The 16,364-nt window shown below is 39.4% G+C and overlaps 2 protein-coding genes across 3 annotated transcripts in view; one reads left to right on the top strand and one right to left on the bottom strand.

Annotated features, from left to right (window-relative positions):
- The first annotated feature begins 341 nt into the window (after positions 1-341).
- On the top strand, positions 342-2,744 carry MED28 (mediator complex subunit 28). The gene is made up of 4 exons (XM_069793046.1): positions 342-538; positions 636-702; positions 1,863-1,975; positions 2,422-2,744. Exons 1-4 carry the CDS (start codon positions 377-379, stop codon positions 2,617-2,619), a joined length of 540 nt encoding a protein of 179 aa, XP_069649147.1. The 5' UTR covers positions 342-376; the 3' UTR covers positions 2,620-2,744.
- Positions 2,745-4,193: 1,449 nt separating this feature from the next.
- The window catches only part of FAM184B (family with sequence similarity 184 member B), a 49,573-nt gene continuing 37,402 nt past the window's right edge, over positions 4,194-16,364 (bottom strand). The window contains exons 4-12 of one of the 2 annotated variants that reach the window (XM_069793001.1): positions 15,573-15,785; positions 14,177-14,330; positions 13,035-13,147; positions 12,429-12,613; positions 9,361-9,507; positions 7,810-7,927; positions 7,526-7,630; positions 6,600-6,805; positions 4,194-5,096 (exon numbers count right to left, since the gene is read on the bottom strand). In XM_069793001.1, the coding sequence (XP_069649102.1) occupies positions 5,006-5,096; positions 6,600-6,805; positions 7,526-7,630; positions 7,810-7,927; positions 9,361-9,507; positions 12,429-12,613; positions 13,035-13,147; positions 14,177-14,330; positions 15,573-15,785 (1,332 nt within the window). In that variant the 3' untranslated portion in view covers positions 4,194-5,005. The remainder of the gene's footprint in view (positions 5,097-6,599; positions 6,806-7,525; positions 7,631-7,809; positions 7,928-9,360; positions 9,508-12,428; positions 12,614-13,034; positions 13,148-14,176; positions 14,331-15,572; positions 15,786-16,364) is intronic. The other variant, XM_069793009.1, reaches the window with a different exon arrangement.

The following is a 16,364-nucleotide window of genomic DNA, read 5'->3' as shown; positions in this document are numbered from 1 at the left end:
CCAGAGGGTGGGGTTGTTTTTTTTTTGTTAAACGCTGGTCTGTAACCAGCGGTGCTGAACTGGTGCTTACCCCGGCCGGAGCCCGACAGGAGAAGGCTGGAGAAGGAGGGTCCCGCTGGGAAGGATGCCTTTGCTTTCTCTGCTTCTCCTCTTTACCGTTTCACGCGGGGGGCGACAGGCGGCAGCTGGGGCTGCCGCTGTGTGAGGCGGCGGAGCCGGCCGCGGGCTGAGGTAGCGGCCGACCGGCGGAGGAGCGGCGGCCCCGGCGCGGCCGACGCTGAGGCGCCGGGGGGCGGGGCAGCCCCGGGCCCGCCTTCGGCCCCCACCCCTCGGCGCATGCGCGGCCGCTGCTTCCCCCCCGCCGCCGCGGCGCGCCATGGCGGGCTCGCTGAGCGGCATGTTCGCCAACCAGCCGCCGGGCCCGCCGCCGCCGCCGGGCCCTCCCGGCGGGCCCGGGCCGGCCGGCCTCATCCCGCCTCCGGCGGGGCCGCGCAATCCCAACAACACGCTCGTGGACGAGCTGGAAGCGTCCTTCGAGGTGCGTGGGCCGCGGTGGGGGAGGCCGCGGGTGGGCGCTGCCCTCGCGGCGCCGGCCCCCCGCGGCCCTCCCACCTCGGCGCTTCCCTCTCTCGCAGGCCTGCTTCGCCTCGCTGGTGAGCCAGGACTACGTGAACGGCACGGACCAGGAGGAGATCCGCACCGGTGAGGCCCCGGGGGGCGGGCGGTGCCCATCGCCTCACGCCCGCGGGCCGGGCTGCGGGCGCCGCCGCGGGGCCGCAGCGCGGCTCGGCTTCGCAGGCGCCCGGGATACGCCACGGTTTTGCTCTGCAGGGCTGAAACACGGAGGGGCAGGGCCTCCTTCCCCTAAAACTCCTGGGAAGCTTTGCAGGTGCATTCGGGCTTCGCCGGGGGCGTACGTGCCTCGTCGCCATGCGAGGCCGAAAGAGGTTTAAAAGCTGTCTCGGGGTCCTTGAGCGGTGACGGGCGTCACTCGGGGTTGCGCGGCCCTTCCCGGGTGGAACGCTGTCCCCAGCAGCGGGAGGCTCGCACCCGGGAATGGTCGGGGTCCTGTGGAAAGGTCCGAGCGCCAGCTGGCTCCTGGGGTCCTGTGGGGTTGTATTAACGTGCAGTGAAATGCACGGCTCAAAAAACGAGGAAGCTGACGTGATGCGTTGTGAAGCCGCATAAAGCGATAGCGAACGGTGGGAAAGGAAAGCCTGGATTGCTTGGGAGCAGTGCTACAAGACTTGTGTGACAGGCACCTCTGTGGGAGGCGTCATTAATGCTGAACTGGTACAAACATGCAGTTAAAAAGTGGCCCTTGACTACTGTTTAGAAGTGTACTTTTCCCTGAAAAATTTTCAAAGCTTGACTCTCAAGCGCTGTTTCAAAAACAGCATAAATGCTTTTGAAAACTCCTTTCTGGATATTGGGTCATATTCATATGCTGGAATGGGACAGCTTTTATTGTCAAAACCATAGTGCATAATATATGAAGGCAGAATATTCTCTTAAATATGCCCATATTTTAGAACCTTACATTGAGCTTGTTGCTTGGGCATGCAGTGAAATGGTTTCTTTATTCAACCAAGTTCCACACATTATTTTATCACTCTTTGTCATTGTCAAAAATGTAGAAAAACTTGGGAAAAAGGGTTGTTGTCTTCCACCTTTAAAAGAAGTTCTGAAAGTTTGCAAAGGAATGTTTTATACAGAGACTTAATGCACATCCTGGTTTTATAAATATATCGTTTTAGTAAATCTGAAGATATTCTTTCTAGAAGGTGTTTTTAATAGCATGCAGGCAACTACCAGTATCAGCCTGATAACTTCTTTTTTGAAATCTATTCTTTTATGTTTAGGTGTTGATCAGTGCATCCAGAAGTTTCTGGATGTCGCAAGACAAACGGAATGCTTTTTTCTACAAAAAAGACTGCAGCTATCAGTCCAGAAACCAGAGCAAGTAATTAAAGAGGTATGTTTAAATTAATTTACCTGTGTTGTGCTAGATGAGATAAGCTGTGTACCAGTACAGTTAATCGCCTCATTCACATTAATTTTGGGTTTCTCAACACAATGCTGTATCTTAAGTTGCTAGAACTTGACTGTTAACATAGCTCTCGCCATGAACCTGGAGAAGCTGGGTGCCTGCTGCTCAGTGGAGTACTGGAACACAGATGGTAGTTTCATTGGAAGAAACAAACCAGTTAGTCAAATTTTGCTGGAAGTAACGATCTCTGAAATATCTGATCTAGGGGAACAGAACTAGTGCATTCACAGTGCATTCCCTCTGTTTCCATTATTAGAATCCCTATAAGATCAGCTTGAAAACTCAAGCTAAAGAAATTATATGCTCTTTATGTGAGGTGGTTATTCTTATGAATACTGTCTGTTTACTAATACACATTTTTTCATCCATAGGATGTTTCAGAATTAAGAAATGAATTGCAGAGAAAAGAAGCATTAATTCAGAAGCATTTGGGTAAACTGCGACACTGGCAGCAGGTCCTGGAAGATATCAGCGTACAGCACAAAAAGCCTGCAGAAATGCCTCAGGGTCCATTAGCTTACCTAGAACAAGCACCTGCTAATATTCCTGCTCCAATGAAGCAAACATGATCTTTGATTTTGCATATCTGAATATTCTTACCAATGCAAAGCAGTGGTGTTCTTTTTACTTTGTATGCTTTTTGTATAATGTAATTTGTACTACAAATATAAATAGTTAAGACAAGCAAAATAAATTATCCTTTTTTTTTTTTTTTTTGCAAAAATATGGATTGGTTTTGTATTTCAATGGAAAATATGCAGAGTTGCTATTCAGGATGCTTTCTGGTAGAAGTGTGTTTTCCACACTTTCCCTCTTTCTAGAAAGGGTGGCCCTAGCTCTCCCCTAACTATATCTTTGCTGGTATGATGAAAATACTTGCAAAGATTACTGTTTGGTTTTACTGGAATATTTAAATGTTTTGTGATCCAGTAATTATCCGTAACTACCACTGTAGAAGCACCCTTAGAATTTTCTGTATCTAGGTCAGATGAAGAGTGTGCTTTTTTTGAAGTGAACTGTCCATCTCCACTGGACTTTTTACTCACCTCATGAAGGGCTCTTGGCACATATAAATTTGTTTCTTACAGGATGAAATGAAACTGCAAAATTCATACCCCTGTAGGGGATAGGTAGTGCAGGCCCAATGTTACTGATGTTCTGTCTGTTAGGCTAGTGTAGAAATGGTCCGAAATACCTACGCTCAAAAGAAAGACCACTCATTGTGGTTGTTGGGTCATCAGCACTGTCCAGTCTACAGAACTAGCTTTTACTGGGGTGCACTATTTAGTAATCCAAAGGTAGCCAAAAAAAGATTTCGGAGGTAGAAACAGCAAAGGAGTCCTGTCTCTCTATTGCTAGGCAGCAAGCTTAATTCATCCGTATAGGCAGGAAAGCCACTTTCTAGGGACATCATTTTGGGGACAGAATTAATAAATTAGAATATTGTAACCCTGGAAATTAGAATTAGTAATTGTGTATTGAACTTCCTAGTGTGCTTTAAAAGTTTTTGGGGCAGAGTGGATGAAAACTCGTAACAAAAAACTTAGCCCTGTACATACCTGATCCTCTCACAGATACTGAGGCACTCCTCAACGTTACTTACTGCACACCGTTTTATCCCCTTCTTGATTGCATGTATAAAAAGTGTCTTTTTGCCAAATCTGATGCCAAAGTCTCCTTCCAAACCGAACAGTTCATCTTGGAAAAAATACTAAACAGCTGGGATGAAAAGTATTGGCTTGTAGAAGCGTTCTGCCCCGTCTGCCACCTGTTTACCATGGGTGAGGTGCAGCGGCTGTTTTGTAGTAAGTGCTTGCATCTGTTGGTACAGTTCTTGCTGGCTGTTTGATGTAAGAAGGTTAGGCTGGAGGTATGGCTGTTTGCACACATAAAATTTGCTATGTAGCTAGGACCTGCTGGTTGAAATTAAATGGGGATTCAAATTGTACAGCAGTTGAAGATGAACTATGTTGTCATAAAACACTAGGCTGCTGGTTGCACAATTCCCTGCCTTTCACATTTGTTGATGAATTATCTAAGGGTTAATTTCTTCATGGCTGTTTTTCCTCCCTGTAATGAGTTAGCTAGCATGATCTGATAAATGTAGTCATTCGGCCACTTTGCATTTTGGAGGGCGTAAGAACAATATTGAGATAAAATGTACAAGTACGCAGTTCCCATAAATCTGGAACTCAGTGTATCAGTCTGACTCACACTTCAGCATAACATAGCACTATTTTGCAAAACATGAAAATGGATGATTTACAAGCAAGTTTTAATGTTCGTACTTACATATTACCCTAATTTATCAGGCTGATTGTTACATGTATTGAAGTGCAACAGGAATATTATATTGCAACGCAGACAATACAAAACAGTTTATTAAGCAAACCAGAAACTATTTCTAAACCAGCTTGCTATAAACATGCTATTCTTGGAGGTATACTGCATGCTGTACAGCTTAAAATAAGTTTAACAAACTTAAAAGATTACATTAAAAACTTAAAAAATTACATTACTATAATGCAGAAATCATTTTAAACAGCTGATGAAGCAAATGTATAAACTTACAGAAATCACCTACAGAAGTAAGATCTTTTTTCAGCTGGAGCCAGATTGACAGGACGTATCAGAGACCAAATTGCATATTTAATGTAATTGTGGAGTGGTACAGTCTCTTGATTAAAAAGTCTCTTCATGTAACAGTATCCAGAACTTTGCTTTTTCTTCATTTTTTACAGAGGTTGTTAAAAAAATGCGTTTTTCTGAAATCCATGCCTATAACTCTGTAGTAATTAGACGTAAGAGAGTGCAGTCGTTCCTAATTACTTACTTGGAAATTACATCTTCCTTTTTTTTTTTTCCCTTCCTAAATTATATATTGGACTATCATTCCCTAAAAGGAAACAGGAAGAGCTTTTCTAGTAATTCTGAGAAATACGGAAATAGTTTGCTTTAAAATGAAAAATATTTAGTAAACCATTCTTGATGCTCAGGGTCTTGGTTTAGGTCATCTTTGGTTTGTGGTGGTTCATTGTCATGTGTCCTGTGCAAACAAATAAGCATTAGCATCACTTACTTACAACCTTATCAATATTTAATACTTTCTTCCTGGAAAAACTAATGATCCTATTAATGGATCTGTGGTCACATGAGCTGGATGAGGCCAAAAGGTGCCAGCTACAATTTCTAGTGGGATCTGTGCTAGCCAAGTAACTGGGCTAACAGCACTGGCAGTAACACAAAGCGTGAAAGGAGAGCTAAACAGCTATGGAGAAATGTTTGAACATAAATCTTGACATCTAAAAAAAAAAAAAAAAAAAGCATGCTTCAAGAATATGAAGTCTTGAAAATCAGAACATGGCAGCTGCAATTCACTCTTAAAAATACGAAATACATTTTATGCATTGAAAATGTTGGGTAAAAGTTTATTTGGAACTGAAGGATTTATCTGAATATTAACTGGCTTTTATAATCAATTCTATTACACAGTCCCTGATTTTTCAGCATTCAGGATGCCTTTTTAATACATTCATTTCAGTTAGCTTATAGTAGCAAATATGACTTCATTTATGATTGACTGATTTAAAAGAGTAAGTAAGTAGCAGCCAAGCTACACTCAGTCTCCCTGTACGTTTCCCTTTAAAATACAAATCTGATTTGCCTTGGCAGTCTTCTGGCATGACACAGAATGCTTTTATCTTTAAGGTGTAGGAATTGCCAAACTGGATCCAAGCCTGTGTCCTGGGTTATTGTCTTTGGCAGCAGACAGCACCATCTGCCTTCAAGGAAAGCACTCTCAAGCACACAATTTACATGAAAACTAAACTCCACTAGGAGATAGGTGAGAAGGCTGGCTTTTGTAGTGGTATAGTATAGTGGTATAGTATGAAGTATAGTGGTAGGTTGTTGGGGTTTTTTTAAAATTTATCATTATATCTGCATAATGTTAACTGCATACATTTTTAATTTTCTTGAAGACATAGTTCAGTCATGTTTATTTAAACACTAAATAACTCATAAATTTGAAGAAAAATTCAAGCTTTTCAGAGAAAAACCATCAAACTAAGAAGTTTTTAGTTAAGTATCTGCTAATCAATATTTAAACCTCTAAACCCTTTGCCAAATGATTAGCCTAGATTCATTCAAATACCTCCTAAAATAAAAATATGCCATCTACATCTGCCAAGTAGAAAGCAAAGAAACGAAAGAAGGAAAACACATCCTTAACAGAGCCACTGATACGTGCCTGAAATTTTAAACAGCCATGTTCACTATTAACCACATTCTTAGTTAAATACTTGCAAATCCTCTTTTTTTGTACCAAGAGGGGTTGCAAGCATAAGCTCTGCTGGGTAGTGATTATAGCCTACTTCTGCAGTGAAGTTCTGGGTCCCTCTGCAGAGAATTGAACACACGGAGTTCACTGCATGACAGGAACCTTACATCATTGTTTATTTCCAAATGTCTAATGTGTTTGAATTGCCTACAAGATTCTGAATACAATTTCATTTATCATCTTATACATCACTGCAAAATGGACAAATACCTTGTGGCAGCACTGCTGTCTGAGGACTGTGCTGATGGAGAGCCCACCCTGAGGCAGCCGGGACCCGGGTCTAAGCTTGTAGATTTTGTTATTTGAGGAGCACTTCTTTTTGATTTCAAGTCACAGCTCAAAAAGCTCTTTGCGTAGGAAGCTAAATTTGGAACGCTGACAACACGACTGGGCACCTCAACCGTTTTCTTCTGCTGCTTTTTATTGTAACAGAAAACTTCATTACACAGATATTTTTTTTAACACTTTATACTATAAAAACCTCAACAATACCTTGTTCCCAGATATCTTGTGAGGAGCACCCAAAAATGAAGATTCCCATCTTTTGCTATAGGCATTTAAAATACATTGTCAGCGTATGCTGTGAGGTTCCATGGATTAGGCAGTCCAATTAAAACAACTTGTTTATTTGACCTTGAGGTTTTAGATACATCAAAGCCAGTAACTTTGCAGAGCTCAGTTAGGTGCTTTCCACCAACCTGACCTCCCTTCTTTCCATGACTATTTGTAGACAGTATCATACACAGGGGCTGGAATGATAAGGGCAAATCCTGCACAGCCCAAACACAATTCATAATTTTCCTTGATGCATGCAATACCCCAATTAGCAACTCCCAAATCTGCAAGCAGCTCCCAAATCTGCAAGTGATGGTTGTGCTTATCCCAGTGGAAGACTGGCATCTTTGGAGTTCTAGTGTTTTATATTTGCTTAAACACCTGTATCTATGTGCGTATATACTTCTACTGAACTTATGTTATACTCAGCACGTGAGTGTAGGTTGTGTTACTGGAAAGAATTCTACCAAATAACATTACCATAAAAAATCAATAGGACCTTTATTGTCTTGATCATCTGTATGATTCAAATAGCAATAAAACATGACAATTTGTGATTTTAATTGCATTGCCCATCTTACCTTCATGGAAGGAGTCAAGCATCCTGTATTAGGGTTAAAAGAAAATGATCGATTCCTGTAAGATTCAGTGTTGGCTATAAGTGAATGCTGAAATTTTCTTCCTTCCTAAAGGGAAAGAAAGTTATGTGTATGGAAACATCTATTTGTGGAAGTTGAAATGGAAACATATATTTGTCAAAATATTCTAGAACAGAAAGTATCAGTCTGAAGCAACGTGTGAAACACTGCATAGAGCCTTCCAACAGATTCCAAACTATGTATGTACATATAAAATGAAATCTTACTGCCAGCTGGTTGATAATCTCTTCTCTCTCACTTAATTTGTCTTGCAGACAGCTTATAAGGTGTGTATCTTCTGATCTGGACTCCCACTTTCTTGACTGTTCTTCTAATTCTTTAAGTCTGTACCAAAGAAAATGCAGACCGGAAAAAACTTCCTCAGACCAGGTTCAAGAGATACCCGGGCTGTACTCTGCCCTAAATTCCACGCCTAAAATACAGGGACATAGTCAGGTGTTTCTGATAAAATAGCATATTTTAAAAATAGGCATCTGTACATGGATTACATAAGTATAGAATGTTGTGGATTTCCAAAATAAACTGCCACCAGGGTTAACCCACAACACCTGTCCAGTATAAAATCCAGCCCCTGGTGTAAAATACTAACAAGCTTGCACATCACATTGCTAGTCTAGTTTCCTAGAGAAAAAAATCTGTGTAGCAGTATCTATGCATGTCTGTATTAACCTATTTGTTCTCTTTTCTGACCCAATAACTTTATAATCCACAGGCTGTTTCCAACTATATTTGATAGAGGCCTCAGAAATACTCAATTCCTGTAACTTTCATGAAAAGAGAGGCTTGGATATACATGCTGCTTTAGTGAACCCTCTAAGTCAAAACCTGTAGTGTGAGTTCAGCTCTTTAAATGCCTTAATCAGGGGAAAAGATTCAAATGAGAACTTACACCTTCTTAGAGATGGTGTGGGAACATACATTTGACTGACTCATGAGAAAACAAGTCAGTATTTCATCAGCCAAATTAATGAATTTTGCTGCTTGAGAAACTGAGCGTTATGAAGTTCAGCTGCCATACTGAGAAATGTATTACAGAATACAAACCACCATTTTGTGGGGCTTTTTTGGTGAGGGTAAACATTTTTGAGAGGACCCCCCCCCCGCCCCCCATCTTATACACTTAATTTAGTGTATCATCTCAGAGTTTAGATAAAAGATAAATCTTAACATCTCAATGGTCTGAGACCTGCTTACATGCAAGTAGGTCTCTCTTCTGGACCTATGCTGCACAGCTGGGATAAGAGGAAAAGGACAAGGGATTATTTCTGAGTGGCCTCTCCTGTACAGTCTGAAGCACCACAGAACTACTTAACTCCACAGGGGGTTGCAAAGTGCATTTATTTACATGAGTTAGTGGGGGCTGTCCTGGGAAATTTGCAAGGGAATGAGGATGAGCAAGAGCTTAACCTCCAAGATGCTGCTCTGCTGAACAAAATTAAGTACAAGATCATGGATCAAAGCCTCTGGTATCATCTGTGACAAAGATTATTTTACACTTCATAAAATTGCAAGATGCTAAGTGCAGGTTTTAGTTTAGCATTGTAAAACCATATGTGTAGTGCTTTACATTAAAAAATATTCAGTTTGTTACAATATATCTGGGTCTTTTTGTGTTTGTAAAGGAAATACCTATACACTTATAGTTCAGTGCTTGTAATATTCTACCTGTGAGTAATTAAATATTATACATACTAAGAATAATAATTTCAAACAGAACTCATTGCCAGTATGAGCCAGAGTTTCTTTAAATGACTTACTCAGTTTCTAAGGAGAAAATCTTTGCTTGGAGATGTGCCCGAGTGCCGCTGAAATCAGATAGTATGTTTTCGATTTCCTTCCAGTGATCTTGTTTCAGTATGTCCAGTTCTTTTTTATGCTTGATATTGAGGTCTTCTACCAGTAGCCTTTCATTGGTATTAAAACATGTCTGAATTGTCATGTTTCAATACTAGTTTATTATCATTGATCAAAGCATGCAGTTTTGAGGTCTTTTATTGACTACAAAGGTAGTTAACTGGGCACAGCTCTGGGCTTCTGCTTACTGATTTGACTGACACTTCAGTTGCAATCTGAAGCAGAACCATACTAACACTGAGGAAGAGGAAAATTATTTGGAGACCTTCAGCCTTCAGGAAACAGAGGGTCTGTTTTATATAATGATGCTATTGATATTCTGTCTATGGTTAGTTTGTACATTAATCTTAATGGTCAAACATGACAATAAAGTACCATAGAAACTCACTTGTATTAAGCAAAATTATTTTGAAATCTCTGGGATTTTAACATGAGGCTCTGATGCTGTATTTCCTCACATCATGGCACCAGAAACATTTAATACTGCCTACCACCATCCTAAAAATAATTTTTTTAAAAAAGTGAAGGTAAGAAATGTTATAACAATGCCTTTAACTACATTTGTCTTTAATAGACAATATATTTTGAAAGATACTGCTATTTGATTAACACCATCGATTGAAAACTAAAAAATGCCTAACATTTTTTCAAGCCTGGCCATAACATTGCTTTCTGATACCAACCCTAAAACCGATAGATTTCTACTGAAGAATCATTGTTAGCTTGTTGCCTTTTGTTTGCTAACATTTTGTTAAACCTTGGAGAAACTTTTACATTAACTCAATGCAAAGCCCATGTTCTGTTGTTTACTGATTAAACAACAAACAGAAATGTCAAACTCAGGAGATTAACAACTGTAATTTTCACAAAAGATATTGTTTACTTTTTTTTTCTTTTTAGTGTATTTCTAAGCCCCTTTCACTTGTTTCTGAAATGCTTTAGGAAAGGCCAAAAGGCCCATGAAAGGTTTCAGCCCTTGAAATTAGAGCACAGCCATGGGAGTGATTGATTTGGCATGTGGTACAAAATAAGCAGCAGAAAAATAAGAGTGAAAATGGGAGCAGAATCCCTGAAATGGTTCTTCAGGGGTAGAATAAAAGCTTTCCTTCAGAATAGCCATTTTGGGACTTCTCCTCTCTTTGCATAAAAAAAAAACTTTGTCTGCCCTCATCCTAGTCCTTACAAAAGGTTTCTGTGCTGGAGATGGAATTCACACAATTCACAAGAATGGAAAGGAGAATAATTACTTCAAGAAGATTACTGGTTTCACTTACTTGGCAACAGTAGGAATAGTAATTTTAAGTAATTGGTTATAAAAATTTGGCACATGCAAATAACAAGCCACTATCAGCTTTCAAATCAGAAACAACTATATAGCATAAGACAAGGTCACTGTTGTTAAAGTAACAGTAAAAAAGCTGTTATTTATATGCACTCACCAATTTAACTATTCCTCTACCCAAATTATTGGTCCTGCAAAAGCAAAATGAGCTGCAAGTTAACGTTCCAGATCTTCCATGGGTTAATTTCAGAGCAGCCTGTATCAGGTGCCTAGGACCATTTGAGCTCTTTGGTTCTACCTTCTGTTATTTGAAGGATTCCTCCTCACATAATTTCCATTAATGCTTCCTTCTCAAATGCTTACTGTAGTAGAGCTACACCATCTATCCCCTGTAGAGATTATCCTCCAGCCCAGCAGCTTTAGCATTTGAGGCCTTTTAGACCTCATCACTGACGTGAATAATTCTCTTCATGAACAGAGGCTCTAAATTCCTTCAGGGTAGCTGCAGGGCACTGATGAAACTCTCTGGTTTGCAATTCTTTCTGTTGATCTTGCTTCAAAAGCTTGAAATGGAAGTCACTTTCAAGTAACTCTCCAAAGAGTGCAAAGGAAAAAAAAAAAAGTTTCTTTTTCGTTCTTTAAATACCTACTGACGGGTAGACAGAAACGGAATTACTCTGGCCACTCTGACAGTCTGCTGAGAGACTCTGTATCCTTTGAGTGCTTTTCTCTAGACTATATAGGACATGATTTTAAAGATTCCTTTAAGGGTATACTCTTCAGAAATCCTTTTATATATACATCTTGAGTAGTTAGGGGCATACATTCTACACCATTGCAGAAATGAATTGAAAGTTACCCATGCACCAGATCCCTCAATCTCTCTGCAACGAGAATGTGTCAAGTATGATCACCCAGAAACTTCAAAGGATTCAACAGCCATACAAATGCACTGGACAGTGAACCCCAGTCTTGTCTCCCATGTAAAAGGTAAGTCCTGTACTTTTTCTGTACACAGATGGGAAGACTGCTATTACTGCAGTGCAACACGTGCTTCGAGCCTGTGGCTACTCCAAGAGGATATGGTCCATCTTCTGCAAAGACAGCCAAGACTACTAGTCAGCTTGCCCTCCTGTGCCCTGACAGCATATTACAGCTCCAGGCTTCCATCAGCCCAGAGGCACTGTCAGTGTCTGCTATCACTGCCCTTACTCCCCCAGTGCAAAGCTGGCTGTTACAGCGAAAGCAGAGTCTCACAGAGAACATAAGGCATTCTCAAGTGTCTCCTTTAGAATTAACAACCCTTTGGTTTCAGCTACAGAGAGTACCAAAAAAACTGGTATTTATTCTCAGAGACTTCTACTTTTTTTTTTAATAGCTCTTGGGTGAATCTGGGATTTGTTTTCTTCTTCCAGTGCCTTTCAAAGGCTGACGTTACGCAGATTTTCTCAGGTCACTCCTGTGGGGCTACACTGGACATAGTTCTCTGTGACATAATGAACAGTTAGTTCAAATGCTTTTATTATGGCTGGAGAGAAATGTGAAATGAACTACTGCTTTTGCAAAACTCCTAACCTCTAAAATTAGTACTTTAGAGATTCTGACACTCCTCACATTTAGAACACCTCTGATGCTGGCATCATTGTTGACTCTCTAGATAGCACTATGAAGTGTGAATTTAAGGCAAACCTTCTGTGCTGTTTCTCCCTATCCTGAAGCTGTGCAGCTTCTTGCTTCTGCGACTCCAACTCAGCACTGAGTAGCTCCATTGTGTCCTTCAAAAGTAAATTCTCTTTCTTGAGTTCGGAAATTTCACTCTGACATTTTTCCAGTTCATCATGAAGAGATCTGATCTGGCTCTGGCTACTTCCTTCCTAAGAAAAAGGCCAAATTTAGTTATTCACAGCCTCTAACTATTTAACGCGAAGAGCTCACTGGAATTGTGTGTATGGAATTTTTGTGAACTGATTTTTCAATTATATGTGCAATTCTATGTGAAAGACAAAATCTATGATCAAAACTTCCTGAACATATTTTATAGTCCCCATAAAATTTATTTTATTGTAACATTCATTTATTGTGTTGTAGATTCTGATCTTTAAATGGAAAAAAAGCCTGGCCATAGGGAAAAGATGGTAAACAATACTAACATTTTAAAATGTGACCTAAGGGAAGGAAACCCATTTCATTTCTGTAGGAGATTCTGTACACTTCTATTATCTCTGGAGAGAGAAATTTCATACTATTGCTTTCGCCAAACACAACATGGCAATGAAGTAGGAATTGGATTCTTGCCTGTTGTTTCTTCAGTGTCCTCACACTCCTCAGCTCCATTTGGAGTTCTTCTATTTGTTTCTTGAGATTAGTGCACAATGTCTGTTGCTCAGACAGTTCCATCCTTACAGATCCTAGTAACAATCAGACAGACAATTGTTAAAGCAGTCAGAGGCCAGCTGGATGGGGAAGGTAGATATAGACAATGTAGATGAAAACACTAATACATTACATTTTGCTTTGTTCTTCAACTCCTTTGACATTAAGTATAATGGCCTCCTATTACTCAACAAGTAACTCAGTTGAGCAATAGTAAGAAGATATGGAGCTACTACAGCAATGATTCAATATTGGAATCAGAGAGGTAATACTGTGGCAGTTGTTTTGCAGACTAAATCACTATAATTGCTTCTTCTAAACTTGAACTTTATTGGAGCACCCCTGAGAATCCCTGTTAAGTCCACTGGTGTTTTATAGAGGGCCATAAGGCAGACTGAGGAGAGCTCTATTGTCTCCCTATGATTTTTCTGGAAGTTGTTCTTCAGAATTTATCTATTGGACATATAAACTTTAGAGCGCAACAAATCTTTCTAGCAAATTTGAATTACTGAAAAAAAAAACCAAGAAGAGAATCCAGTTTGTACTTAAGGTACTTTCAGATTATTCTTTCTTTAATTAGAAAACCTTTTATAGATGAGATTTAATAACCTGAGTTCAAACCAGAGATACTACAGGTCCTCCTAATGCAGTGTTCTGTTTAGTTCTGAAGAGTTTATGAAAACCTTCTAAACTGACTAAACAATACGTATGGAGCAACTGATCTCCACTGCTGAACTCAACAGAACAGACTTGAACCACATATAATAATTCTTCACATCACAGAAAAAGCAGGAGTCATTTACACTAACTACAATATTCTAATTTAATATACCTGATAATGCATACTTGAATGTTGTACACCAGGCTACTCTCCTAGCGACATTCTGCAGCTAACAGTTGAGAGCTAGGTTAACAAAGAATATTAAGTCTGTATTCCTAAAATTGCAGGGTATGGAAAAGGAGATTCACAAAGAAGATCTGAGTTCCCAGAAGATGGGAAAGAAAACGAATGAGAGAAAAGTCAGTGCTTCTCAGCATATAATCAATGACATGCAACATTATACCTAGCAACAGGGTTTGCTGCTTCTGTATCTGCTCGAGTTCATCATGTAATTCTTTCTTTGCTTTCTCTTCCAAGGTTTGTATTTCCAGCCTATGAGACTGATGTTGGATCTTGAAAGTCTCATTAAATTCCTTTTTCAAACGTTCTTCTGCTTCCTGTAAGCAAAAGCCCCACCCCCCCGAAAACAAAGTAGTTGGAGCCTATTTATCACCTTGTTGTTTTACTTGTAATGCCAGGATGAATCTGGTCTTTCACTGTAGAACTTTTATTTTCATCACCACTTTACATGATACTTCATCAACACAAGAATAAAAAATCAGTTAAATTTAGTTAAAAAATATAAATTAATAGGGACAAGAGAAATTGTCAAGATATCTATTAGATTTGTTGTACATTATGAAATAGTAACACTGACATCTTTGATCTATTTGGCATTAGAAAGATGTTTTATTATTCAACATACAAAGTCCCCCAGATTTGACCTGTATGTCATTACTTATCATAGTGCGTCAGACAAAGGTTTCTATCTTTCCTTGTATTGTTCTTGGCTAAAACTTCCACTGTCATTAGAAGTCCTGCTGATACACTGTGAACAATGGAGTAGTCGCTCTGTAGTGGCTCTGAGAGCAAACTCTTATCCTCAGTTTCATTTTTACCAACTTACTGCCTTCAGCTTGGTTTTGTTAAAGCTGGGATTTTATTCTGAATATATAAACAAGATATTAAATTCTACTTAGGGTGGTTTTAATACATATAAGTAGGTTTTCCCTAAGGTGTGCAATATCAATGGGGACATCTGAACTCCATGTCACAATCACATCTGCATTTTTTAAGCTGATTTTTTTTTTCTCAAACAGCAACATTCTTTGGAACCTCAGTTACTGCATTAACATTTTGTCACTGAAATAAACCTACCTGAACCTTTAAAAGTTTGGTTATCCACTTACAGAACTGATTTCTTGAAGGTATCTAAGGCAATACAAATCATTATACATGTCTATTATATTTCTTTTCAAGTATTTATGTATAAATTAATAATGGATGAAAAAGAATAAAACTGAGTCCTGTTACTAATACACTTAGGAATTCCCTTGTATTTCTGAAGCAAGAGCACAGCTAGAGGAGCTTGTATTCATCGCAGCCTAACTATAGAGGGTAGGATATATTATTTTACGAAACTATTTCATTCACACTATGGTCTAAGATCAAATATTAAATTTAAAAAAAAAACAAACTAAAGATGATGAGTTTTCAAAATCCCAGAATAATTCATTATGTGCAACAATAGCAATCCATCATTAAGATAACTGGAGATAACCGAGTTTTGATAATCAGCTCTAGCTAATACGGTTTATCCCACAAATACAATTTTTTACAGTAGTATGTTGTAAACTGACCTTGAGTTCCTGATCTTTGCTTTTCTCCAACATTTTTAAGACTTTTTGATGTGATGCCTCCAGCTGCAGTTTAACATTCTGGTTTTCTTTAATGGTGTTTTGAAGATCTTGCAGAAGCTTCTCTTTTTCTTTGTTGGACTGCAGATTATGTTTCTCCAGTGACTCCTTGAAATTATTTGCTTGTTGATCTAATATTTGCTTCAGCTGAGCCACCTTCCAGAAAAGTAAGTCAGCAGGATAGGATTAATGGCTGCATTCACAATGGAGAGGACTGACGTAAATTTGAGTACATTTTATGAACTGGTATTGCTCTATGAATAACAGCAAGATGCTTGTTTCATGCAAGGAGCCCTTTTTGCAGTGAAGAATGACATCCCTTTTGCGTATACTGTCTGTTGCCCATCAAGTACTTTTCTGAAATTATTTCTTTTCAAATCGTCTCCATCTCATACGTACAATCCATAGTTAACTTGCACAATAATGATGGCACAAACCAGGAGGCAGGCCTAAGGCTGTGGTTATTGTCATGCTGGAAATTTAACACTGCAGAGTCCATTTATATAAAGCAGTGGATTAGAACCAATGGAAAAAAGAATTCTGCACATCACGCTTCAAATTTGTTTTATTTTCTCCCCTCTCTTAGCTTAATTACTAAATACAGTAGACATGTCAATAATGGCTGACAAAAAAAGTAACAAAAAATACCCCTTTATAAGAATAACTTGGCGGGGAAGGAAGGAGTTTGTTCTTTTTCCCATTTGGCAGGTTTTCTGAGCTTTCAGCAAAAATTTG

Source organism: Haliaeetus albicilla, chromosome 1 (assembly GCF_947461875.1).
Source record: "Haliaeetus albicilla chromosome 1, bHalAlb1.1, whole genome shotgun sequence".
Taxonomy (NCBI): Eukaryota; Metazoa; Chordata; class Aves; order Accipitriformes; family Accipitridae; genus Haliaeetus; species Haliaeetus albicilla.
Note: the sequence above shows the minus strand (reverse complement) of the source record. Positions and strands in the feature narration are given on the sequence as shown.

Excerpts from the sequence above, each read along its gene's own strand:
- MED28 (XM_069793046.1), top strand. The coding sequence starts at position 377 with ATGGCGGGCTCGCTGAGCGGCATGTTCGCCAACCAGCCGCCGGGCCCG. Across the intron at positions 703-1,862 it reads CCAGGAGGAGATCCGCACCG|GTGTTGATCAGTGCATCCAG; the intron begins GTGAGGCCCCGG and ends TTTTATGTTTAG. Across the intron at positions 1,976-2,421 it reads CAGAGCAAGTAATTAAAGAG|GATGTTTCAGAATTAAGAAA; the intron begins GTATGTTTAAAT and ends TTTCATCCATAG.